The sequence below is a fragment of the Neovison vison genome, chromosome 13 (genome assembly GCF_020171115.1).
Source record: "Neovison vison isolate M4711 chromosome 13, ASM_NN_V1, whole genome shotgun sequence".
Lineage (NCBI taxonomy): Eukaryota > Metazoa > Chordata > Mammalia > Carnivora > Mustelidae > Neogale > Neogale vison.
Genome location: NC_058103.1, coordinates 100,870,642 through 100,897,972, shown reverse-complemented (window position 1 = coordinate 100,897,972; position 27,331 = coordinate 100,870,642). Strand labels below are relative to the sequence as shown.

Genomic DNA, 27,331 nt, shown 5'->3' with positions numbered 1-27,331 from the left:
GTTTTGAATCCGTGCTTCCCCATTTTGGGGTGATATACCTAGGAGTAGATTTGCTGTACCCTACAGTAATTGTATGTTTAACTTTTTAAAGAACCACGAAACTCTTTAACACGGTGGCTGTACCATTTTACGTTCTCACTAGCAGTGTACAAGGTACAGATTTTCAACATTCTTTCCAACACTTGTTTTGTTATTTAATAATAGCTATTCTAATGAGTGTAGAGTGGTATCTCATATGGTTTTAATTTGCATTTCCCCAATGGGTAATGATGTTGAGCATCTTTTAATGTGCTTAGTGGCCATTTGCATATCTTCTTTGTAGAAATGTCTGTTCAAGTCCTTTGCCCATTTTTGAATTGAGTGGCTTTTTTCCTTTGTTGTTGTTTTGTTATTGTTGAATTGTAGTTGTTCTTTATATATTTTGGATATGAACCACTTATCAGATATATGATTTGTAACTATTTTGTCCATCCTGTGGGTTATCTTTTCACCCTCTTGATAGTGTTCCTCTTTTCAATTTTTGAAAGATGACTGTGCTAAATGATTTGTGATCTAGGAGTACTGAGCCTAGAAGACTAAGAATATGTGAAGAGTAAAGTGTTATAATAAAAGTCAGAAGTTATTCTGATTCAAATTTTATGATATGGAAAAAATATAATTGAGCTACATAGCATTTTGGTATAAATAATAAGTTATAATATACATTTATTTTAAACTTTTATGTTTATAACTTAAATATATATACACATATGTATGTTTTTACCATTTTTTCCTTTAAGACTATTTGGTGCTCTAGTGACTGTAACCAGATAATTGAAGTTGAGGATTTCCTTGTCTTCTATATGATTTGTTACCTTACAATACACTCAATTGAAAAGATAAAAAGCAAGAAAACAAATGTCACCACTTCATAGATCTGTTTTTTTCCTCAAAAAATTTGTATTATGAAATAAACCTACTATTATAAAAAAAAAGAGCATGAAATTGATATGTAGAATTTAGTAGTTATAAAGTGAGTGACACTGTAAAAATCCTTTTGGATCAATAAATAGGACACTGAGATCTGTTTACTTAATAGGAACCACATATGGATGTATTTTGTGTCAGGCTGGTGGATCCCTGCGCTCTGCTTAATGAGATACTGAAGGAAAATATCTGTCCTGGACACTCTTCCTGAGGCCTGGGGGGTACGCTTAGCCTTTCAAAAATGACCAGGGTTGGAGAAGTGAGGCTCATGGTATGCTGCCCTTTTCCCACCAGAGGCCTCTGGCTAGTCTTTACTATTAACTCATCGTTCTCAACCTTTGGCATTATTGATATTTTGGGCCAGATAATTCTTTGTGTGGAGCTGTCCAGTGTATTGTAGAATGTTGAGCAGCATTCCTGGTCTTCACCCCCCTAGATGCCTATAGGGCCTCTCAGTTGTACATGAAACACATCTCCAGACATTATCAAATTCCCTAGGGGGCAAAACTGGCCCTTGTTGAGACCCAATGTATTAACTGAACATTTATGATGTGCCAGGCATGGTGCTAAGATCTACATAAATTACTTCAATCTTCATGTTTGTCCTCATTTCACAGATAAGGAGCTGAGCTTCAATAGGATTAGATAAATTATTAAAGGCGATACAGCAAGTAAATGGCTGGTTTGCAGTTTACGCACAGACCTATCAGTCCCCACTTTGTTTTCAATGACCATGTAAGTTGCCTCCCAGGCAGTGGAGGATGGGATACAGTCCAGATCTTGCTTCTTTTATTAAGACATTTCTAAATCTATATTTCTATACTTTTTACTGGATATTTCCTTTTCCTACCAGCTATTTCAATTGGACATACCTGAAACTAAAGTCAACATTTTGCCTTTTCTCCCCTCTTCCTTCTCCTATTTTTTTAAAAAAAGATTTATTTATTTGAGAGAAAATCTCAATCAGACTCCCATCCCTGAGATCATGACCTGAGCCAAAACCAAGAGTTCGATGCTTAGCTGACTGAGCCTCCCAGGTGCCCCTTCTCTTCTCATATTAATCATTCTTCCAAATAGATATTAAACCTCTGATCTCTTGGACTCTTTTCTTATATTTTCATAAGCAGAATCTCATATTTTTGTTCATCTCTTCCAAACTCTGTATTTCATTTCTCTAAAAAAAACATTTTTAATGATTAGTAATGAAATCCTAATAAAAACCCCAATATGAATCTTTTTGGAACTTAAGAAGTTTAAGGTTCATCTGAAAAAGAAAGTCCCTAAAAAGAGTCAAAGAAAGAAAAAAAAAAACAGTGAGAAGGAACTGTTATATCTATTTTTATTTACCAAATACACATGGTTCTTATTAGATGTCAGGAACTATTCTAAGCACTATACAAATATTTACTCATTTAGTACCATATATGAGACATCAAAATAGACTCTAAAGCTGTAATAAAGCATAAATCAGTGTGATATAGGCATAGGAATAGAAAACTTGATTAAAAGGATTTTGCGAAGGACAAAAGGGAGAAATAGAGCCTTCAGACCACAAATTAGGTCTAATACCTATGCAAGGAGGGAGGGAAGAAAGGAGGATTAGGTAAAAAGAGCCTCAGACTGTAATGCAATTCTTTTTTTTTTTTTTAAAGATTTATTTATTTTAGAGAGAGTGCCTGCATGAGGGGAGGGGTGGAGGGAGAGGGAGAGAATTACAAGCAGATTCCCTGCTGAGCATGGAGCCCAAGTGGGGCTAGATCTCAAGACCTGAAATAAAAGAGTCAGATGCTTAACTGACTGAGCCTCCCAGGCACCCCAGACTGTAGTGCAATTCTAAGAAAATCTCAACCAGACTAAGGTAGAGCTCCAAAGACTCTCCATTAGTAATATAGTAAAATAATATAGTAAATTAAATTTACTTACTATTTAGTAAATTTAAAATTAGAAGAGTCTAATTTTACTTTATTTTAAAAAGATTTTATTTATTTATTTGAGAAAGAGCATGAGCAGGGAAAGGGGCAAGGGAGAAGCAGGCTCCCCACTGACCAGGGAATATGACATGGGGCCCAATCCCAAGACCTTAAGACCATGACCTGAGTTGAAGGCAGAACTTCAACCAACTGAGCCACCCAGGTACCCCAAGAAGAGTCTCATTTTAGCTAGTACCCTCATCATGCTCAATCATTGGAACATTCCAGAGGGAGCACGGTTTCAGTGTGCACATTGTAGCAGATTTTGGAGGTATGGCCACTAGAGAGAGACTCCTTCTTGAAGGAACATGTGAACAGTGTTTCTCTGTAGCTGCCAGAGGTATGGTGTAAAGATTCAAGAACAGACTCATCATATATGTGAAACTCATTTATAATAAATCAATAAATTAATTATAATAAATAATATTTATAATAAATTTGGCATTTCAAATCAGTGGGAAAGATGGACAGTTCAAATAATGTTGAAACAACTGACTATCCTTTTGGAAAGAATTAATTTAGATCCCTATGTCACATCATCCTCAATTTGGATGGAGAAAAATGTTATAAAACATTTGAAGAAACAATATTTTGAATAATCTTGGTGTGGAGAAGCCTTCTTATGCAAAATGCAATACCCAGAAGCCATATAAAAAATGACTGAGAGAGATTTGATTAAATAAAAATTTAAAACTAACATATAGAAAAGAGCATCATTAATAAAATAAGAAATCAGGGGTGCCTGGTGGCTCGGGTCATGATCTCAGGATTCTGGGATCAAGTCCTGCGTTGGGGTCTCTGCTCATCAGGGAGTCTGCTTCTCTTTCTTACTCTCCCTCTGTGTTCTTGCTCTCTCTCACATAAATATTTTAGATACTCAAATAGTATATAGTATATAAAATATTGCAGGGTAGCTAGGAAAGTGAATATTTGGCTTTCCAGCTTCTAGGGCAAGTGGGCAATGAAGAAATGGCTTAGGAATAGGTTTTAATTTAGTGAACCTTCAGTATTTGCCATATCCCAGGTTAAGGGAATGGGAATGGTTGTACCAACTATGGTATATTCTTGCTAAGAAAAACTGTAGCAAATGAGTTAAAACTGTCTGGACTGATGTGGAAAGATTTTTCAAAATGAAAAACAGTACACATAACCTGATTTTATATATATTAAAAGAAAATGTAACAGTTATCTCTGGAGTTGGAGGAGGAATTGAAGTGGAGGAGGCCCTTACAGATTCACTCCCTATTTTTGGGTGCCTGGCTGGCTCTCTTGGCAGAGCATGTGACTCTTGATTCTGGGGTTGTAAGTTTGAACCCCTTGTTGAGTGTAGAGATTACTTAAAAATAGAATTCTTAAAAATGAAAAAGACTTACTCTGTATTTCTATATTATTTAAGTCATTTACATTAAATTCCTGTATTTCTTGAGAGATTAAAAAAGACACATCAAGCAATTACTACCCTCCTCCAAACAAAGCAAAACAAACAATAAAACCCTCTCTTCTTTGTCCATGGGTTCCATTTACCCATTATATATTATATATTAATTAATAATTTATTATTATTTGCATAACAAATATTACCATAATGGTACTCCATTTCTATCAGTTTGTACCTGGTTAATTGCAATAGCCTTCTAAGTGATACACTTTCAGTCTTTCTTTACCCCAGTCCTGCAGTCCACAGCCAACTTACTTTTCCTAAGACCAGGCTGACTTCAATCATCCTCTGTCCAAAATCTTTTATGGATCCCCCAAAGAGTTCAGAGGGATGCTAACAGGTGTTCCATGGGAAAAGAGTTCTGTGGTCTGGTGAATCTGGGAAATGCTGTGATTAACACGTTAAAAGAAGATTTCTTCAGAGTGAAATATCTAGAATTTAAAATGCCAACATGCTAAGGAAACTTCTAAAGCAAAGGAGACTGTGTAATTCTTTTCAATTTATTTGGCCCTGCAGTTCTTCCTCTGAGTAATACTATTTACCTTCTCAGGACACACCTTGAGAAACAATGGCTTAAAGGGGAAAAGTTCATAATTACTCTTTGGCATTAGTGGCCTTACTGAACGTATTTATTTATTTATTTACGTCATCATCTGATTTTGTCTACTGGTCAAAATGAGTTTCCTTCCTTGCTTCTTCCTTCAGTGGGGTCAGTTCTAGTTCTCCTTCTTCTCCTCCAGGGAGTTCTTCCTAATTATCTCAGTCTCTCTGAACGGTGACACTTAGCACCAGAACTCTCATTAATTACAACTTAAGAACTCTCTAGTTATTGATATCTCCCTTTTCTTGGAACCATTTTGTTTACTCAAGTGAGTAGAGCTAGGACTGTGTCTTATCTGTAGTATATAACATTTAGCTGCTTGAGAATACTGTGCATCTCCCCTGATGTGGATAATACTTAATTTGCACAAGGCAGTATCTAGGCCTTAGATAAACCATCCATTACTTAAACCATCACAGAAAGCACTGAAAATGGTACTGTTATTAGTGTCCTATTGCGGTTGTAAAAAAAATTACCACAAACTTGGTGACTTAAAAGAAATAGTTCTCTAGGTCAGAATTCTGCATGGTGGTTTCAGTGGGTTAAAATCAAGGGTGCCTGGGTGGCTCAGTGGGTTAAGCTGCTGCCTTCAGCTCAGGTCATGATCTCAGGGTCCTGGGATCGAGTCCTGCGTTGGGCTCTCTGCTCGACAGGGGGCCTGCTTCCCTTCCTTTCTATCTGCCTGCTTTTCTTCCTACTTGTGATCTCTGTCTGTCAAATAAATAAATAAAGTCTTAAAAAAAAAAAAGATGTCTGCAGGGCTGTATTCCTTCTGTGGGCGATAGGGAAGAATCCATTTCTTTGCCTTTTCTTGTCTTCTAGAAGCCTCTACAATCCTATCATTGCTTACGGTTTCCACCTTTAAGGATCTCTGTGACAAATTAGGTTCACCTGGAGAATCTAGGTTACCTCCCTATTTTAAAGTCAGTTGCTTTGCAACTTTAATTCCATCTCTAACTGTAATTCCCCTTTGCCATTTAATTTAACATATTCACGGATCTCAGGGATTGGGAAGTGGACCTCTTCAGGGAGTTATTCTGCTCACCATAGGCACCCTTGCCCAAAAGTCTAAATTGAGAGTTTGCATATAGGCGGTAGGGGGTATGGCAGCAAAGGGGAAAAACATTTTGTAATAACATAACTCTTTTCAAGTACATAACTCTTCAAAAACAGATCACTGCTGCGTGATCTTTGGCAAGTCACTGGAGTCTTAATATCCACATTTCTGCTAAAATGAAAATTGCCATTCTCTGCTCTGCTTTTTAAATGAAATAATTATGTAAACAGGTTTAGCTTAGAGGATGACAAATAAGGCTCAAGAAGTTCTTGATGAATCTTGATGAGGAGGGTAGGCGAAGTTCTCCAAATGACATCTGGAGATAGTCTGAGGGATTTCCAGAGGAAAAAAGTGAAAAGCGCCTGCCCTTGAATGAAATTGGAGGTTGAAAATTCTAGCAAAAGGAATCAAGTTACACCGAAGCTTTTGAAAGCTAGCTTTGAGGCAAAGGCCCAGGTTAAAACAAAACAAAACAAAACAAAACAAAACAAAAACGAAGTGAAGAGGCTCCTTCGGAGACACCCAGGTGACAAGGACTATAGAACCAACGGGTCTTCGTAGGCAAAGGTTATGTTTCGAGAAATTCTGCCCCCACTTCGTTCAAGGACATATATACCGTAGCTGTACAACAATCACTTAATGAATAGTAAATGAATTCAAAATGTGTTCACGAAAAATACGGGAAAGTGTAGGTTCCACCGAGATTTGAACTCGGATCGCTGGATTCAGAGTCCAGAGTGCTAACCATTACACCATGGAACCGCCACGAAAAACATGGCCGCCTTCAGCAGTCTAATTCTTAGAGAACCCCGCCCCCCCCCCCTCGACAAACCTACCACTCAAGCGGGACTGACGCGCTTCCCACCACCCCATTTCCCCGCACGTCGGCCCGAGGAACGAGGGAGAGGCCACTGAGAGGATGGCAAGCAGCGGCTGCAAGCCAGGAGTCCGGAGCTCAACTCCCCTCCCCCCCCCCATTAAACTTCTTGGAGGGGGCAGTATTTAAAGACGGACTCCACGCTCCGGCGCACCGCCCTTCCAGGGCTCATGGGCGGAGCGCCGCCTCCCGGAAGTACTTCCCCTTAGGGGCTGGGGCCTGGCGGAAGTGTCGTAGGGGCAGGGAGGGGTTCTTTACCCGGTCCGGCAGCTGAAGCTCGGCTCTCGGGTTACCCCTGCAGCGACGCCCCCTGGTCCCACCGATACCACTGCTGCTCCCGCCCCTTCGCTCCTCGGCCGCGCAATGGGCACCCGCGACGACGAGTACGACTATCTCTTCAAAGGTGAGGCCGTGGGCTCGCCCACTTTCCTCACCGAGTCCCGGTTCGGGGGCCCGGGACACTCCCGGGGGACCCGCGTGCGGGCTGCCCCTGCACTAAAGTCGGCCTTCCTCAGCCCTTCCTCTCTGGGCGATTTGTCTTGCCGTCTCCCAGCTCAGCTCTTCAACCCTCAGACGAGGAGTCCTCCCCACACGCCAGGCTCTTAGCGAACTGCCCTTAGGCCTTCGTTATCCTCAGCGCCCCTCACCCTGTGTCCTCCTGGCGGGCTGCTTTCTCCCAAATCGGCTTCGTTTCCCGGGCTCGACGGCCCCTTGAAAGCGGCCGCCCCTCCCACCATCTATCTTTTCGGGTTTGGCGCCCCTCCCCCTCAGTATACACCCTTCTCGGCTCGCCCCCCTTTCCAGAACCCCTCTGACCGGCCCTTCCTCTCGCTCACCTTTCCTTTGGCGCGGACTCCCACTACAGGTCTTTTTCTCGTCTGCCCCCCTCTTAACCCTAGAACGAGCCTCTCCTCTGCGTCTCCTCACAGCCCCTCCCCTCAGACGGACGCCTCTCGAGCGGTCTCCTTCCTTTCCCCGGGCCAGGCCCGGCTTAAAATCTGAGCCGGCCAGGGGACCCCACCCCACCCGCTCCCACAGGTCCCGTGGTCAGTAACCTTCTTGCATTGCCCCCGGGATTGGTAGCTATTTCCTTCCCTTTCCTCCCCAAATAATTTTAGAGCTCTCCCACGTCTCCTGTGCGACCCCGCGGGTGGGGGGTAGGGCAGGAGGGATTGTCCATCACCCACGCGCGCACTTGTCGCAGTGACCCGGCAGACTGTTGTGACTTCCCATCTAGGCTTTTTTCCTCCTACCCTCCCCACCGAGCGGCAGCCAGCTCGGGAGAACTCTAGACTCAGCTAGCGAGAAGGGGTTGCGGATGGGTGGTGGCTGTTATCCTTGCCAGACCTGAAGGCCCAGTTCCTGAGCAGGAAAGGTTGTGCGTTGCACAAATACTAGCCTGCTTTATCACTTTGGACTGGTTGCTTCCTGCTGCAACGCTGGGAGGATCCAACATTTTGGTGTTTTTAGAACAGGAAGGGAAGAGTGCTAGTTAGCCACATACCTTTTCCAAAAGGTGGGGGCTAGGGAAACTTGTGTGCTCTTTGGTGAAATGTAATATGTGTTACGAGATCGGGAAACGTAGTGCCCTTGGACAAAACACATTGGAGCGTGGGGAATGGATAGAATTGCCTGTTGGTTAGTCGGAAAGAATCCCGCTAGTTTTTTTTTTTGTTGTTGTTGTTTTTTAATAAAAAAAAATAAAGGGTACAGTTTTCAGTGGGAAAGAGTACGGTAAAATGCCTTTTTTTTTTTTGGTTAAGTGAATGCATTCTTACTCAGATGCTTTCACTGCTCCTGAATTAGGGCAGCCATCAGTAGTATGCTGAACAAAGATCATTACCAGGGAGGAAGAAACCATTGCTATAAAAGCTTTACAGTGGAGGGTGGAGTTTAAGAGTGTTAAGCATGGTGATTCTGACCTTGTCATTGGGTGCAAAGAATGATTTACTAAAGGAAGCAGGAAACATTGCTTTACCAATACTTTGCAAATCTTATCACCACTTAACTCCTCTGGGCCAGAATATTCTGTCATACAGGGTGAGTATATCCAGTGTTCACCTTCATTCCCCATAGTGCAAAATCATTTACAGAGAAGAGTACTTAATGCATTTTATAAATACAAAGAAGAGAGTTGGGTTTGAGAGCATACTGTTTGCTAAAGGCCTCTGAGGTCATGTGAAATTACTTAGGTGAGACCCTAGAGAGTAGTGGTTAGTCATTAAAAGTTTTATTTCTTAAAATAAGGTGCAAAGCAGTAGACCTTTGAAGCTACCTTTCTAGTGATTAATTTAGAACAAGATAGACTAATAAAAATATTTCTCCTGTTTGGTTTGGAGCTTGACTGTTGTTTATAGAAACCATTTATTTTTTTCACTAAGAATATTAATTATCCTGAATTGGTTTAAGGGATTTTAACTTGGGATTAGAGCATCCTGTTAACAGTGATTGAGAGCACAGGGCTTTGGAATCACAAAGGTCTGGATTCAAATTCAGGTCTTAAACTTGCTTTTTGATCTTTGAGCCTCCAATTCCTCGTCTGTAAAAAGAAAATAATACCTATCTCTCAGAACTCTTACCAGAATTAAATGAGACTGGTTTTGAGGATTCAGTAAGTGATAATAATGTGAAGAAAGTTACTGTGGTTCTTGTCAGCTTTTTGGAACCTTAAATCTTCAAGAGCATTTAAGTATTACGAAAGAAACTTAAAAGTAGGAACTTTTAAAGTATTTTGTGTTTCCATGGGTTATGGTTTCATTTTGTTGTACATTTTGCTGTTTAAACATAGGATGTTTAAAAAATTCTGCTGAGAAGAATTTCCACTTTTTTAAAAGCTCTTACAGGATATGAGTCACTTTTTTTTTTTTTTAACTTTAGTGCTGATTATTTAGCCAATTTTTTATTTATACGATTATATATATTTTTATTTTTTTGTGAACATTTTGATACACATTTCATCATTTATTGGTTAACCATTTTCTTACACTGGTTATAATTGGTATTTGATTCAGAGAGGGAAGCATTCATTATTGATACACTATATAGGCTTTTAAAAAAATTTCATCCTTTACAAATAATCAAGATTGGAGCTGTCGAAATTGTGTGTATGTTTTTAAATTTTTTATTAACATATAATGTATTATTAGCCCCAGGGTATACGATTATATTTTAAAGCAGAGCAACAATAATTTTAAAGTGGTTTCATTGTACAGAGGTTTATTCACTGACACGAGATAGACCTTTCTACTTGTAAGACTGCTTACCTTGCACACTTAATACTTGAGGGAACTGGAAGTTTGTACCTCTAACCAGTTGAAAATGAAGGGATATTTTGATTAGTATAGGATGGAGTGGTCCAAATGGGAGTGTAATGTGGGGAGAGAGCATGACAGGTATTCTGTGTTATGTATTTGTTCTTGAACATTAATCTTCAGTTAAGCTCAATAGGAGACTCTTGGTGTACAAGGTGGGGAGGTTATTTTTTAAGACTTTGTTTTAAAAGCTTTATTTAATTCTACAATTATGTATATACAATGTGGTGGCCCTTTGGTACACACAGTGAAGTAAGCATCAACCATAGTTGCTATTGGTGTTGTAGACACCAATTCAGAGTCACGTTTTTTAAAAAATATCTGGATACATAGTCTACATCATTTTCTTTTCAGTGTAGCTGAAGGTCAATAGTAATTAACCGTCAGCTGATTGTCATTGGAAAAGATCTTAGGAGCTTTGCTGTCTTGCATCGTAGTAGTTTTTCTTTCACAACTTTCAGTTGAGCAACTCACATTCTGCTGAATCTGGAAAAACTTGTCTAGGCTAAAGCCTTATTGACTTACCGAATGCATTTTATTTTCAAGGCTTTTGGTGAGGTAAGACTATGAATAGTTGAAAGAGTAGAAGAATCTCCTACGTTTATTTATAAAAATCAGTATGAAAATGACCAGTTATCCTTTCAGGTGATAACTTTTAGATCTGATGTACTGTGATTGATTTGTTGAATTAAATTTTAGTCTAGTACATTAGTTTGCAAGAAAGTATATCGAACTAAATGTGGTTGAAGAGGTGGAACTTCTTGTTAAATAATGGATAATTTATATGTATATTTTGCTCTTATGGCATTTAGCCTAATATTTGACACATAATGAAGCAGATTTAATATTAGGTATTAGAATGGTAGTTAAACTTCAGGTGAGGTAAACCAAGTGGTAATAAAATCATTAGGTTATTTTAGAAACACTGTAGATATTTAATATATAGATGCTGTTATTTATGTTTATATTATTATACGTACTCTCCCTCCCTCTCCATACACTATATAGATGGATATAGTTATAAAATATTTAAAGTGGGAAGTACTTTTAACTTAAGGTACTAGTTAAGGAAAACATTGGAAAATCATTGCAAATTACTTTCTTGAACTATAGGGTGTGATCATATAGTTTGTCACATTTTAAAGATCAGTTATATATTGTCATCTTAATGAGGGAAAGTATTTTAATTAAAAATTGAGTCCCATGAACTTTTTGGGAGGGGTTACTTTTTCAGTCATAGCCAGTAAATTCTCTTATGTTGCATAGGTAATTTAATCCATTCTCGTATGTTTATTTTTTAGTGACCTTAAGTGTAACCCATCCTGTTTTGGTTTCTCATTTGGTAACTGAATAAAACCAGCTTTCCTTATTGTGCCATTTCTCAGTATCTTCTTGGTAGCACTGTTCTTACAGAACCAGTATCTTCTGGTGTCATTCAAGATATAATCCTTTAACAAGTTTTTGTCTTTTAATTCTGGCAACTCTGTCCATGTTTATTTGAGATAATTATTTTATACTGTATAAAGCATTCATGAGTCTTGAATTATTTTCAGATAAGGGTGCTATTTTTTATAATGTTAAAATTAATTGGTTACATGGAGGGGAAAAACACCTTCCCTGTCTTTATGCTGAGGTGGGGAGATAATGAGCATAATCATTAATTAACATGGATCTCAGAAGGGAAAAACCAAAACTTGAAAGTGCTAGAGTTTTTGTGGGAGGGAGAAGATGTTCTTTGAGTGTGTTATTTAATTTTCCAGAGGCATTGTCATTCAAGATGTCTTCCATTTGGTTTTAAACCGGCTGGCTCCTGAATTACTGATATCTGAGTGACTATGAAGTAGACATGTTTTAACTTTTTGGTTTTCCCCTTCTTCCCTGTTCCACCTCAAGTGAGGCTTTTACACTTCATTGCTAGTGTGGCTTTAGAAATGGTTCTCAAGGGGTTTTCTGAGCAGAGTATCAGGCCTCTTGCACCAAGGGGCAGTGGTGTGTATATCCTGTTAATAGGGTCAACTGTCACTGAAAAGGGGATTTGACCTCACCGCCAGAAATGTACTCCTTGGAAACTAACATAACCAACCATCCTAGAAAACTGGAAGTGCATTGTTTTGGTATGTTGCTTTGATGACCTTATCATCTTTCCTGTTATCCACGTTAAAGCATTTGATATAGTATCTGTGTTTGTCCCAGTACCTTTGACATCTCTAATTGACTATAGCTAGAAGTACCTGCTGTTTGTGCTGCATGGAGTTACTGCCACCTGGATGATTTCTTGCTGAATCAGCTAATAGAGGAAGTCAGGAAGATATGCGTTTGATAATGTACTCTATCCAAGACTGTCCAGAGGCCAGTTTATATCCACTCTTGTGGCAAGGAAGGAATGCATAATAGATTCTCTTTGCCCTCTGACCAGAGTGCTATGAGTTCTTAAGAGTTTTTACCTCCCTCTCCCCTTACCACCAGATCATAATCATTTTTTTTTCCAATTTATTTATTTTCAGAAAAACAGTATTCATTGTTTTTTCACCACACCCAGTGCTCCATGCAAGCCGTGCCCTCTATAATACCCACCACCTGGTACCCCAACCTCCCACCACCCCCGCCACTTCAAACCCCTCAGATTGTTTTTCAGAGTCCATAGTCTCTCATGGTCAACCATAATCATTTTTTTTTTTTAAAGATTTTATTTATTTATTTGACAGAGAGAAATCACAAGTAGACGGAGAGGCAGGCAGAGAGAGAGAGGGAAGCAGGCTCCCCGCCAAGCAGAGAGCCCGATGCGGGACTCGATCCCAGGACCCTGAGATCATGACCTGAGCCGAAGGCAGCGGCCCAACCCACTGAGCCACCCAGGCACCCAACCATAATCATTTTTAATAAGGCATGGTCTTATTCCTTGGTGGCGTTCTGACGTTTGATTTTCTAGTCCTGTTGCCTAAATCAGTTAGCCAGTAAGAAAAACATTGAAATGCTGATAGCGGTTTTTTTTTTTTTTTCCTTTGTAAAAAGTTTTTTGGTTCATGTTCTATAAACCTGTGAACTCATTTTGTTCTTTAAATTCAGATAGAAATACTTTAGAACAAGTTATCTGCCTCTTTGCCCATTGTTTATGAAATTCGTAAGGATAACATTGCCTTGGGTGGGGAAAAAAATCCTCATTTATTAGTAAATAAACTGCCTTCTGTAGTAATCACAGGAAATAAATTCATCTAAACCACACTTGTTTTTAAAAAAGTCTTAAGTCATAAGAGACAAAGTATGTGACCTCCTTGCTTTGGCCTTTACTCAGAGTAAGTCAGAATTATTAGCTTCCTAGGGCTCCTGTTAAACTTAATTGGGTGTCTGTTTTTGTAGAGGTCTATATAGCTTCCTGCCCATCTGATAAATGCAACTATGAAAAGGTCATCATAGTGTCTGTGATCTGGATGGCAAAGTTTATAAATGTGATGCCTCATATGGTAAATATGTTTCATTTTGCCAAGGTGTGAGTCCTGAGGTCACACCCAGTCTTTGATGAAACTAAGAACATTTTCACTGTTTCCCTCTTTTCTACTCACTAACATCCTTTATTGCTTTCATGTGTGATACGATATACTTTAATATCACAAATTGTTTATTTGGTGTTTATTTGGTATCTTTCATGTTGTTACCTTCTGTGGTAGTAAGGTTGGTATAGCATTGACAGTAATCAGTGCCTAGCGGACCTGTAGTTAAAATTGCATGTGTAAGACAGGATACTGTATTTGTGCTAAGCAGATGATGTGTAGAAGTTATTATGTAGGTAGACATAGTTTAAAAAGAATAAATTGATTTTATCGATTGGTAACAGGTTAAGAACATGGACTCTTCATCTCTCCTCTACCCCCATCCCCTTTAAAAAATCAGATGCTCTGTCTTTTTTGCTTTAAAACATAGTGGTATTCTGAACGGTATCTGCCTCATTCATCTGACATTAAGTGCTTTGTTGTTTTTTTTTCCAGTTGTCCTTATTGGAGATTCTGGTGTTGGGAAGAGTAATCTCTTATCTCGATTTACTCGAAATGAATTTAATCTTGAAAGTAAGAGCACCATTGGAGTAGAGTTTGCAACAAGAAGCATCCAGGTTGATGGGAAAACCATAAAGGCACAGATATGGGACACAGCAGGGCAGGAGCGATACCGAGCTATAACATCAGCGTAAGTCTCCTAGTCTTTAATTTCTGAGAAATAGACTTCCATCAACTGAATTAGCTGATTTTTGGTATTGGAAAAAGTACTTTTTTCCCTTGTAAGAATTCCAGTATTAGGATTTTGAAATGTACTTTTAAAATATGTTTTTAAAAATATATAATCCAGGACGCCTGGGTGGCTCAGTGGCTTAAACTGCTGCCTTTGGCTCAGGTTGTGATCTCATGGTGCTGGGATCAAGTCCTGCATCGGGCTCTCTGCTCAGCAGGGAGCCTGCTTCCCTCCCCGACACCCCTGCCTGCCTCTCTGCCTACTTGTGATCTCTGTCAAATAAATAAAATCTTTAAAAAAAAACAAACACATATTTGGGGCGCCTGGGTGGCTCAGTGGGTTAAGCCTCTGCCTTCGACTCAGGTCATGATCCCAGGGTCCTGGGATGGAGCCCTGCATCAGGGTCTCTGCTCAGCGGGGAGCCTGCTTCCTCCTTCTCTCTGCCTGCCTCTCTGCCTACTTGTGATCTCTCTCTGTCAAATAAATAAATAAAATCTTTAAAAAATATATATATGTATATATATAAATAATCCATATATTTAGTTCTTTCTGGTGTTCTCTTTCATTGTATGGTTGTTTCTTAATAGTTAAATACCTCTTTCTGTTTTCAGATACTATCGTGGAGCTGTAGGTGCCTTATTGGTGTATGACATTGCTAAACATCTTACATATGAAAATGTAGAACGATGGCTGAAAGAACTGAGAGATCACGCTGATAGTAACATTGTTATCATGCTTGTGGGCAATAAGAGTGATTTGCGTCATCTCAGGGCAGTTCCTACAGATGAAGCAAGAGCGTTTGCAGGTTAGTGATACGAATTGCCTGGTATTACAGAGATTCTGTATTTTTTACTCTTAACATCTTGCAGTTTTGATACTTTTCCACTGACTGTAAGCATTTACAATAGTTTCAGAAAGGTAAACATGAAAGCTCAGCGAGGATTGTTGTTCTGAAAGTTTGTGATGACTTTCTCTTTTGCTTAACTTTGAGTTATAACACTGTAGTTTTTGCTGCCAAAAGTTAAATATAAATCCTACTTTCTTTACTTTTGAAGGGGTAGATGACATCTATCAGTTTATTCTGTGCTTCCTGTCTATTTCTCTGTTATGTCTGTGTAAGACTGCTCTCTGTGGGTCTGAAAGATACTGGCCCATGGAGTGTTAACAACCCACAGGGAATGTGGCTACTAGGAGTTAAAAACTTTTTGACTTAGTAGAGGACCTGCCTATCTCTTCTGTTCTGGTAGGGGTAGCCTATCAGAAGGCAGGATTGTGTATTCTTGACTAGTTGAAAGTTGTAACTATGTGCTAGTGATTTGATGTGAATAGTTTTTTAGTTTTCTAGGCAAGAAGCTTCATTTAAAAAAATAGGGTTTTAAGTGAGTAACACCTACCTATCCAGGTTTGTATAACTCTGGGTTGATGAGGGAGAAGGACAGTAATAGATGGAAATAACTGAGTATTTGATAAGTTTATTATATTTGAGTAATGTCATTTATTGCTGTTCATTGGTAGTATGTAGCTGTAATAAGTATTTCTTAATTAAGAAGCCAGTGAAAATTTCTCACTATTCTTTGCCCTTAACTGCTGAAGAAGTTGGGGAGGCCTTAATTTTTAGAAAGTTTGTATTTTCCTTTTGAATATGTTACATCTCTTGTGTAAAATTTGACAAGACTAAAGTTTTTATCTCCCCACCCCGCCCCCAGAAAAGAATGGTTTGTCATTCATTGAGACTTCAGCCCTAGACTCTACAAATGTAGAAGCTGCTTTTCAGACAATTCTGACAGGTAAGACTTGAATTTTTAGATTATATTAGTGAAAATTTGAAGTTTTAGGAATGTAATTTAAACAAATTAAGAAACAACTATATATCACACTGAGAGTGACTATCATTTGAGTGCTGCTGTAGCAAGAGCTGTTAAAGGACCAAATTAGTTAACAACCCTTGCTCACTGAGCTTTAATGATCCTCATTTATCTGGTTTATATTGGGGAAAAGTACTTTGAAAATACTTTCCTCACTTCTATTATTACTTCATCCAGGTATTCCATACTTTGTGGTAATGCTCAAAGGCACTTTCATAAGATAAATATTGAAATTCTGGCTATGGAAAGATATAAATGCCCTTTGAAATTCAGTAAAGAAAAGGCTTGCTTTGTTCTGATACATTGTAGTAGCAGCTAGAGAAAAACACATTTTTTAAAAAATTTAAGTGAAAAAAGTAAAATTCTCCTGTGATATGTTTAGAAGCAGCACAGTGTCACCTGTGGAGAGAATCAGCAAGTGATTGCAGTTGGAAACGTTTAAATAAGTAGTGGGAAAAGAACAAAGTTCATGCTGTTTTAAAATGTAGTTGTGCAGATCAGGTCAACCTTGAATTACAAGAAGACAGTGTATTTGTGTTGACTAACTTTGACTTTATTAGAATGACCAACTTATCAGCAAGTTTAATCATAATCCTCTAGTAAGTAGTTTGGGTTTTTTAAAGTACTGTAAAATTATATATTATTTTTAAGAACTCTGTAAATAATGGAGTATAGGATTACTATATAGCCTAGTCTAATGTGGTGTTCTAACAAGTCAGTATGGAGAAATGGTTAAATTAGTTTCCACTTTTAATGTAACAAGATTTTAATGTATTCTTTGTATGCAGCACTTATATTAGAGGTGAAAGGATTTTAATTTTTAATTTTTTAAAACTTTTTTCTTTTTTTTTGGTGGAGAGAGCGAGCACAAGGTTCCGGGAGGGCAGAGGGAGAGCGAGAGGGAGAGCGAGAGGGAGAGCGAGAGGGAGAGCGAGAGGGAGAGCGAGAGGGAGAGCGAGAGGGAGAGCGAGAGGGAGAGCGAGAGGGAGAGCGAGAGGGAGAGCGAGAGGGAGAGCGAGAGGGAGAGCGAGAGGGAGAGCGAGAGGGAGAGCGAGAGGGAGAGCGAGAGGGAGAGCGAGAGGGAGAGCGAGAGGGAGAGCGAGAGGGAGAGCGAGAGGGAGAGCGAGAGGGAGAGCGAGAGGGAGAGCCAGAGGGAGAGCCAGAGGGAGAGCCAGAGGGAGAGCCAGAGGGAGAGCCAGAGGGAGAGCCAGAGGGAGAGCCAGAGGGAGAGCCAGAGGGAGAGCCAGAGGGAGAGCCAGAGGGAGAGCCAGAGGGAGAGCCAGAGGGAGAGCCAGAGGGAGAGCCAGAGGGAGAGCCAGAGGGAGAGCCAGAGGGAGAGCCAGAGGGAGAGCCAGAGAATCTTAAACAGGCTCCACAAGAGGCAGACTCTTAACTGAGTACAAAGGCGCCCCAAATTTTTTAATCTTAATTTTTCTAAGCTTTTATTTAAATTCGTTAGTTAACATACAGGTAATAATTAGTTTCAGGTGTAGAATTTAGTGATTCACAGATTTTAACTTTTAAATGTCTTATTTTATACTGGAAATAGGTAGAGAATAAAGCCTAGAATTTAAGAGCATGGACTTGGAGCGGTGGCTTAGATTTTAGTCCTGCCTCCTTCACTTTTCATTGGCTCTGTAATCTTAGCCAAATTACTTAACCTTTCTAGGCCTTAAATTCTTTATCTGTAAAATTTAAATATGTCTTGGGGAGTTTTTTTTTGTTTTGTTTTGAGAGAAGGTGGCTTATATTTATAAATACCTTGTGATATGATTTGACTTGATATGTTGTGACTTAAAGGTTCTTGTCTCTATAACCCATTGAAGAGAATCACCTGTCATTTGAGACATCTACTCTAGACTCCAAAAATGAGTACATGAGTTCTTACATGTAAAACACTTAGCTATCCCTGGTACAGAGTGGACATTTGATGAATTAGTAGCTAAATAGTCATTAAAGAATGAAAAAAAAAAACTTCGTTAAACATAAAGTAGATACTGGTGATTCACATACAGTAGATATAATAAACAATAGTTTAATAGAACTCTTCTGTTACCAGAAAAATAGCGACTAACAACTGGTGCTAAGGTTGCATTACTTTTTGGAACACAGTAGCTTTCCTTTAGAATCTCTGTGTCGGATTTCATTACAGACGTTGCAAGCAAGATCTAAATATTGCTGTGTATCTGCAAATTCTACTTCCTATATTTTTTTTTAAGATTTTATTCATTTATCAGACAGAGATCACAAATAGGCAGAGAGGCAGGCAGAGAGAGGGGGAAGCAGGCTCCCCGCCAAGCAGAGAGCCTGATGTGGGGCTTGATCCCAGAACTCTGGGATCATGACCTGAGCTGAAGGCAGAGGCTTTATTTAACCAACTGAGCCGCCCAGGCGCCCTTCTACTTCTTATCTTAAAATCACTTGTGCAGATTCTTAGTGAATCAATATGTAGAGTACAAAATTTATACCTACGTATTGTAGTTTTTTTTTTTTTTAAAGATTTTATTTATTTATTTGACAGAGAGCACAAGTAGGCAGAGAGGCAGGCAGAGAGAGAGAGAGGTGAGGATATAGGCTCCCTGCTGAGCAGAGAGCCCGATGCAGGGCTCAATCCCAGGACCCTGGGATAATGACCTGAGCTGAAGGCAGAGGCTTTAACACACTGAGCCTCTCAGGCGCCCCGAATTGTAGGTTTTTACTAGCATTTTGTTCCTACTCCCTGTGTAACTAGTCACTGAACCTCCCTCATCCTAGAGTCACAGTATCTTAAGTAGTGAGTGAGTTAAGTCATCTTGAGGGTCTATGAGTCTCTCAAGGCCTCTGAAAACATCTGAAAAAACTTTTTAGTCAGTTCTTGTTGAGTTTTTTTTTTAAGATTTTATTTATTTATTTGACAGAGATCACAAGTAGGCAGAGAGACAGGCAGAGAGAGAGGGGAAAGCAGGCTCTCTGCTGGGTAGAGAGCCTGATGTGGGGCTTGATCTTAGGACCCCTGGGATCATGACCTGAGCCGAAGGCAGAGGCATTAACCCACTGAGCCACCCTCGTGCCCCCTTGTTGAGATATTTTTATGTCCCATCAGTTCTCCTCTGTAATGTAGCCCATTGTGATCTCTGTTTCTAGACTATTCTGATACTATGTGAAGATGAGACTATCTGCAGTTAACTGTTTTATGTACCAGTTTATAACATTGAACTTAATGATCGCTCAAACATAAACTAACCAATCAATAAGTATGATATATACTTCACATTAAACTGTTTTGTCCTTAAAGATGAAGAACGTTTAGGAGTGCCTGGGTGGCTCTGCCTTCAGCTAATAAGCTCATGAGCCCAAGGTCCTGAGATTGAGCCCCACATTGGGCTCCCTGCTTAGTGGGGAGCCTGCTTCTTCCTCTCTCTCTGCCATTCCCCCTTGCGCTCTTTGGCTCTCTCTCTGTCAAATAAATAAAATCTTCTAAAAAAAAAAAAAGATGAATACTTGGTTATTTTTCTTAAAATTCATTCTAGATTTAAGAAGACTAGCTTCAGTTACTACTGTTTTTCCTTTCTATATTCACTACTTTCTCAGCTTACTCTGCAAATCTCTGTGTTGTTCTGTGGGATCAGCTGCTGTTGCATAGGGCAGTAGACCTCTGTTCTTTTGCATGTGCTAGGATGTTTGTTCTAAACTTTTCTTCTCTTTATACCAGTGGGAGTATTAATACTTAGAAAAAACAGGGAGGAATGCAGCATCTGGGTAGTACAGTTGGTTTAGCATCTGACTCTTGGTTTAGGCTTGTGTCGTGATTTTGGGATGATGGGATCTAACACCTCATCAGGCTCTATGATCAGTGCAGAGTCTGCTTGGCCTTCTCTCTCCCTCTCCCTCTGCCCCACCCCCGCCAAAATAAATAAAATCTTTAAAAAAAAAAAAAAAGGGTAAAAGAAATGGGGAGGACAAAAAACCAGAAAAGACAACAGTAATCTCATTAGGTTTAATTCTGCCTTGAATGTTGACAGCGTTAATAGAGCATTTACATTGTGTTTGCTGTTGCTGGAGGAAAAAACAGGTTTTTCATTTTTTAATGTGGAAAATTATGTGTGGAAAATTTATCTACATTATTACTCCAAAGTTAATTGTGTTGCTTGTTTAGAATAGACCTGTGGCATTTTTAACATCTGTGAATTTGCTGGTAACTCCATGACAATTTTGCTGATATTTTTAGAAGTAGTTAGCTAGTACTTGAGTTGAGCCTGCTAGACTGCCCAGACTTTTCATTGCTTTGCAGTTTTGTTTTCTTTCATCCTCAGGTTTGTTAAGGGATGTTTTTAACCCATACTGCCATACTCTTATTTTTTCTTTTAACTTAGAGTTTTGACAGTGATGCCGTGTACTGTTTTTTTTCTTGTACCATTTGAGAGTGGCAGACATGTTGCCTCTTGCACTTAAGTACTTTTCAGTGCATATTTTTAAAAAAACAAGGATGTCCTCTTTTATAACCATATTGCAGTTATAAAAAATCAGAGTTAGATTGTAGTCCATATCAATGTTTAGCTACAGACCTGAGATCAAATCACACATTACATTCAGCTCTCCTAACTTTTGCATCTCCTGTGATCTGGAACAGATCCTTAGTCTTCAGTTTATTGACATCTTTTGAAGGGTACAGGTCATTTATTTTGTAGTGTCCTGCCATTTGGGTTTGTCTCCTGTTTCCTCATGATTAAATTCAGATTATTGCAGTTTCAGCAAGAACACGACAAAAGTGATTTGAGTGCATCTCCTTTGGAGGTCATGATACTGGTTTGTTGCATTTATTTACTGGTGATGTTAACTCTGATCACTTGGTTAAAGTGGTACCTGTAAGGTTTCTCCACATAATTAATAAGCCCAAGTCATCTTTTTAGTTATGAAGACTGAATTCTTAATTTTATGATTAAAATAGTGAGAATCATTTAATTAGGTGTAGGATTTTTTTTTAACGATTTGCTTTATTTATTTGACAGAGATCACAAGTAGGCAGAGAGGCAGGCAGAGAGAGAGAGTTGGGGAAGGAGGCTCCCTGCTGAGCAGAGAGCCCGATCGATCGATCGATGCGGGGCTCAATCCCAGAACCCTGGGGTCATGACCTGAGCCGAAGGCAGAGGCTTTAACCCACTGAGCCACCCAGACACCCCCACCTTTTTTTCCTTTCCTTCTTTCTTTCTTTCTTTTTTTTTTTTTTTAAATGTAGGCGCTGTGCCTAGCATGGAGTTCAATGTAGGGGTTGAATGCTTGACACTGAGATCAAGACCTGGGCTGAAATCAGGAGTCTGACGCTTAACCAGTTGAGCCATCCAGGCGCCCCTAGGTGTAGTATTTTTGTTCTTGGCATGTGGCAGTCTTTCAGATTTGTGTCAGTATATCAGTCAGAGCATTTTTTTGATGTTCCAGAAATTTAATGGTGAGCAATGGATTTGAAGAAGGCCTAAGAAATTCTAACCTAGGCTGTAGTGGAATAACTCAGGCTTTTGTTATTTTCACAATTTTTGAGAGCCCAGGGATTTTTTTATTCCCCAATTTGGAACAGTTGCATTTAACTTCCTTAGAGTATACTTTGTAACTTGCTTCATACTTTCATTAGAGTAGATATAGGCATATGTCTTTTTAATTGAATTTTACCAGGTTCTATTTAAAACTATCTTCTATTAATATTTTAACTTACTACTTAGATTTATAAGAGATTCTAACATAGGAACGACACAGAAGAATTCCTTTTCTTTTTAACCTTGCCTAACCTTTGGAAATCTTGAAAAGGGGATGTGTAGGAATTGTATCACATACATTTGGTTCTAAGGGAGAACATGCCCTTGAAAGAAGAAAATATTTGCATCTGGTTTAGTACTTTATTAGTCCTGTTTCTCTTCCTCCATTTAAATAACCTCTAATCAGATACCAGCTAGAAGCTACCTGCTTCCTGTTTTCTTAACAAAGCTGTTTTTTTCTTTTAAGTGACATACCCAGCCACAGGAGATGTTAAATAAATTACTTGAGTAGCTTCTTAGTGCCCATTCTACTTGAAGAAAAGTTTTCTTTTACTTTTTTTGACCAGTGCTTTCATATTTTCCTTATTGCTTTGGTATTTTCATTAGTGGATCTCTTTTTGGTGACTGGGACAAATGTCACAGTAATCCATTTCTACAAAATAGTGTGCAGTACTTGCAGACCAGTTATACAATACTGCTCACATTTCTTGCTTTGTAATGGGATCTCTTTAATATTTAACTTTCTGTTCTCTGAGAACTCTGCCTTTTATTCTGTTATAGTATTTGCTTTTCATGTAAGAGCCTACAAAATATTTTTTGTTTTGGTTTCCCTAACTTGAATCTTCAGAACAACTTGTCAAGTTAAAATTGTAGAGGGTCACATTTAATCATTTGCACTTTTAAAGAGCCATCCAGTTTGGGAATAGAGAGAACATTAAAGAATGAACAGTAGAGTTTTACATTAAGTTTTTAATTGTCTTTATTCTTTAGCCACTAGCCTGATTGAATGAGTGTCTTTTCCTTGACCCTTGACATGTTCTCCCAGTTCCATCTTTTTGCAATAAAAAGAATCTAAATGAAGACTACATATCCTTTTTTAAAAAAAATTCAATCAGTAGGCTTTCTTTATTGTTTTTCCCTTGATACTTCTTCAGCTTTGAGAGGTAGTGTCAGTCTTCTCAAACATAAATTTTAGCCACCCCCTACCCCCAAAAAAGTAAGAAAAGGTGCATTATAGCTGTCAGTGTTTTTGCTGGTTTACACATCAGTTGACTACAGCTTGCTGTTGTTCAATTTTAGGGAAATTAGTTCTTAATTTGGAGAAAATGTTTTTATTTAACACATTCATTTTTCTTTAACTTTTCGTAGTGGAAAGTTTGCAGCATTACCAAAAGGAGGACAGTATCCTGAACTCCCATGTAGCCACCAACAACCATCAGTTCATGACCAGTGTTTTGTTCCACCTATTCCTTTTTTTTTTTTTTTAAACAAATGGCAGGTATTACATCATTTAATTGGTAAACATTTCATGATGTATAGCTTAACGATTAGGGCATAAACCCATAACAACAAAACTATTAAAAAATTGGCAAGTAATTTCTTACTTATCCACACAGTATTAAAATTTTCTGTCTCAGTTTTTTTTTTTAACACTTTAAATTAGAATCCAATCCAAGTGATGTTACTACATTACAGTTGGTTGACATGCTCTTGGAGCATTTTGAAAATACAATTCTACTTCCTCTTTCTTAGCCTTTAACTTTCTGTTTTTAAAATTTTCAACTATTATAGAAATAATGTTGTACCCTTAAAGAATCATCACTTTACCACATTTGATCTATTTCTATGTGTGTATACTTTTTTCCCTTTTGCTCAGTCTTCAGAAAGTAAATTACAGACATTGTGTCACTTTTTACAAGTTAATATTGAAGCATTTTATCGCCTAAGTACAAGGCATTCTGCATAATCACAATACCATATATCGTATTTAAGAAATTTATGTGTGTATGGTATTAACTAATGTGCAGTTCATATTCCTGTTTCTCCAAGTACACTACTAATTCTTTTATAGATTTGATTTTTACATTTTAAATGTCATTTTGGCCAAAGGTCACACATTGATGGAATTGTTTTATATCTGGGGTATTATTAAATAGAGTAGCTATTTAGAGTAGCTACTGGGCACAAGTTATTGAGTGCTTGAAATATGGCTAGTGGACTGAGGAATTGGATTTTAAATTTAAGTATGTGACTGCCATATTGGTCACTACAGTTGTAGAACATTTGCCTCCATCTTTTAAATGGATTTTTATAACAAAATTTTTGAAGACTCTTGGCCAGTTTTTCTGTAGATTGTCCCTCAACCTGGGACAATCCAATTGTTTTCTTAGGATAAATTAATTTTAAATAGTTTCGGCAAGAATACAATACATTGATGTCCTTCATAGGAATCCAGTGTCTTTCATAGTACATCATAATAGGAGGCACATCATGTCAGTTTGTCCCAATTTTAGAATTCTCTTACCTTTTCAGGTGTTTTGTTTTGTTTTTTTTTTTTTTTTGGAGGAGAACTAGGAGACTAAAGATAAACAAGATACAACCTCTGTTTGTAAGGAGTTTATAATTTAGTCAGAGGGAAATACTTTCAGTCAGTGAAATAAAGGACCAAATAAAATGAGTTAATAAAGATACGTTGTTTAGAGGAAATTAATAACATTTATTGGACCAACTAGTTACTTACCACACCCCTACTATATGGCATATCCTGGAGAAAAAAAACTGAATAAGGTTGATAAAGTGCTTGTCTTTACAGAGTTTAATGTCTAGGGGAAAAGGTAGACAGATTTTGTTTTGTTTTGTTTACAGTTTTGGTAAGTGTCATAAAATCTTAAGTTCCTGGTTAATAATTATTTCATTACAATTTAACTTTAGTAGTTCAGGAGGCATTGATAGACGTTATCTTTCCCTCCCTTTTTAAGAGTCCTTTGGGATTTTGGCGTATTTATGAAGTTACGCTCTTCCCTATACAGACACGAAATATACTAATGTACCTCATAGTGCAGAATTTATTTTTATTTTTCTGTTGTACAGTATCAGTGTATGCAGGGGGTTTTGATAAGGGTCAGACTGAAAATACTCTCATGGTTTAATTTTTATTTTTCTCATAGCTTAATTTAGATCTAATCCCATAAACTGTAATGTCTTTGAACCAATCTATTTAAGTGACTGGTGAACCTTTCCTTCTGAAATGGAAAACCTTTTTTTCTCTTCTTACTGTTACTCTAATCAATGGCTGTTTGAAAATAAAACTTTAAATTTATACATTCTTTGTCCAAGTTTATTTGCAGTCATTTTCTGTAAATCTGTTTTCTACTTCTGTGTACTTCTGTAGCTGCTACTAATCAGTCTATTCATAGTGAGTATTGCTGGTTTTTTTTTTTCCCCAGAGATCTACCGCATTGTTTCCCAGAAGCAAATGTCAGACAGACGTGAAAATGACATGTCTCCAAGCAACAATGTGGTTCCTATTCATGTTCCACCAACCACTGAAAACAAGCCAAAGGTGCAGTGCTGTCAGAACATATAAGGTGTTTCTCTTCTCCCCTAGAAGGCTGTGTATAGTCCATTTCCCAGGTCTGAGATTTAAATATATTTGTAATTCTTGTGGTCACTTTGTGTTTTATTACTTCCTCATACTTATGGATTTTCTCATGTCTTAAGTCTTTTGATTTTAGCTTTATAAAATCATCCACTTGTCCCGAACGACTGCAGCTTTTTTTCATGCTATGGCTTCACTAGCCTTAGTTTAATAAACTGAATGTTTGGATTCCTCAGTTATTGTTTACTTTTCATCATGGAAGCCTGTCACTCTAGGACATATTAGAACTTGATCACTTGAAGCTCAGACCTATTGGTCTTGATCATACTAAGAAGACTTTAGAAGAAATAAGCTATCATTTTGCCACAGAGCAGCTTATAATGAGCAGCTTATAATTCATACACTCTTCTCTCAATGCAGTGTATATTTCCACAAATCTAAGAATTGCCCTATAAACAGCAGGATTTTGAGAGCTTGAAAATTTTCCATTATTCTGGAAGTCAATTTCTAAAATGCCTTAATAGGATTAAGTAGTTTAGTAAATTTTGTTTTTTAATTTTTGTAAGCATCAAAGTTGATTAGAGAGGGGGACACTTTTTCTGGACAAGAATTATCTTAATAAACAAAAGACTTTTATGGTTTCAGTAGCAGTGTGGTTATGGAGCCATATGTTAAATGATGCTGCCTGGCAGGCTGGAACTTGAGAGACTGGTGGAATTCCATCTGAGATGCCTCTGTTGCAATGATCAGGCAGCCCGAATCATTGAACTCATCTAATTTCCTGGCAGTAGATTATGTGGCATTTTATTGCTCAGTCAATAACTGGTTTAATGCTATTAGTATCAAATTGTGAAGTGTTAATTTTGTCTTAAAACCTTCCAGTAAATGAAATGCAACCTAGTTTATCACCATATCTATCAGCAGGCATGGATGATTATTTTAACAATGCTAATTTTTGAGTTTTGCAGTATATTAAGGAATACAGTCCAGTTAAATATCTGGTTTCAGTATGTCTGAAGAATATAGTGAGAGGTTACTTCTCAAGTGGTACCACTTAAAGGCATGTATTTTAGTATGTAGTACCTTGAGTTTAAATAGAATGCATTTAGGCATTATACAAACCTGAACTACTTTTTCCCCATTACATTATTAAAATCGGTGGAGCAACTAGTTTCCCATTTAGAAATGTGCACTACTAATACTGAATTTTACTTTCTTGTGGATAATAATAAGCACTTACTCTGCAGTGTTCTGAAAGTTGTGTCAACTGAATTGATACTATTCAGGATGGTGGAATATCCCCCAAGTACAAAAATATATGTGTGTGGGCTTGCATAGATTACTATGTTTCATAGTTAATCTATCTTTTGCGGTGCTCATGACGTGTGGGGCACACGGAAGGCATTGCTGTGGTCAGTCTTTTTGGTTTTCTTCTGTAGCCACTTATTATTTTAGAGTATTGGTTGGTTATGAAGATACTATTATCTATTTGTAAATTGCTACTTTGTATTTTATGCATGCTCTGTAACTTGATTTATTTTTGTTTTAATTTTATTTTTTAGTTATTGATTTGGAATATATTCACATTCTAATAAACAGTTATAGGGGGACTATTATTTATGTTGTCAGATTACATTTTTCCTCTGAGTGCTTTGGATGCAGCCATGGAATATTTGATTCTGATGCGGAAGAGCATAGGTCCTTGCATTACAGAGTAAACACTAAATTGGAGGCATCATTGTGTGAATTTAGAATTGATTTTAGACATATGGTTCAATTATGCTTTTCTTGGAGAAAGTATCACCAAAAACATTAAGGAAGTAATCGTTGTACCTTCATATATAACAGTGTCACCAGAAAGAGGGATTTACTCAAAATTGGTAGTAAATCTTTCTCAAAATTTAAGATAAAGGAAACTCT

At 38.1% G+C, this 27,331-nt stretch overlaps 1 protein-coding gene and 1 non-coding gene across 2 annotated transcripts; one reads left to right on the top strand and one right to left on the bottom strand.

The window, feature by feature from the left end:
* Positions 1-6,722: 6,722 nt before the first annotated feature.
* Positions 6,723-6,794, bottom strand: TRNAQ-CUG. The gene has a single exon. It is a non-coding gene; the product is annotated as a tRNA-Gln (tRNA).
* A 342-nt stretch (positions 6,795-7,136) lies between these two features.
* RAB11A (RAB11A, member RAS oncogene family) lies at positions 7,137-27,027 on the top strand. Its single transcript, XM_044229736.1, has 5 exons — positions 7,137-7,312; positions 14,204-14,399; positions 15,053-15,246; positions 16,148-16,228; positions 25,260-27,027. Exons 1-5 carry the CDS (start codon positions 7,273-7,275, stop codon positions 25,397-25,399), a joined length of 651 nt encoding a protein of 216 aa, XP_044085671.1. The 5' UTR covers positions 7,137-7,272; the 3' UTR covers positions 25,400-27,027.
* The last annotated feature ends 304 nt before the right edge of the window (positions 27,028-27,331 follow it).

Excerpts from the sequence above, each read along its gene's own strand:
- RAB11A (XM_044229736.1), top strand. The coding sequence starts at position 7,273 with ATGGGCACCCGCGACGACGAGTACGACTATCTCTTCAAAG. Across the intron at positions 14,400-15,052 it reads TACCGAGCTATAACATCAGC|ATACTATCGTGGAGCTGTAG; the intron begins GTAAGTCTCCTA and ends TTCTGTTTTCAG. Across the intron at positions 15,247-16,147 it reads TGAAGCAAGAGCGTTTGCAG|AAAAGAATGGTTTGTCATTC; the intron begins GTTAGTGATACG and ends CCCCGCCCCCAG.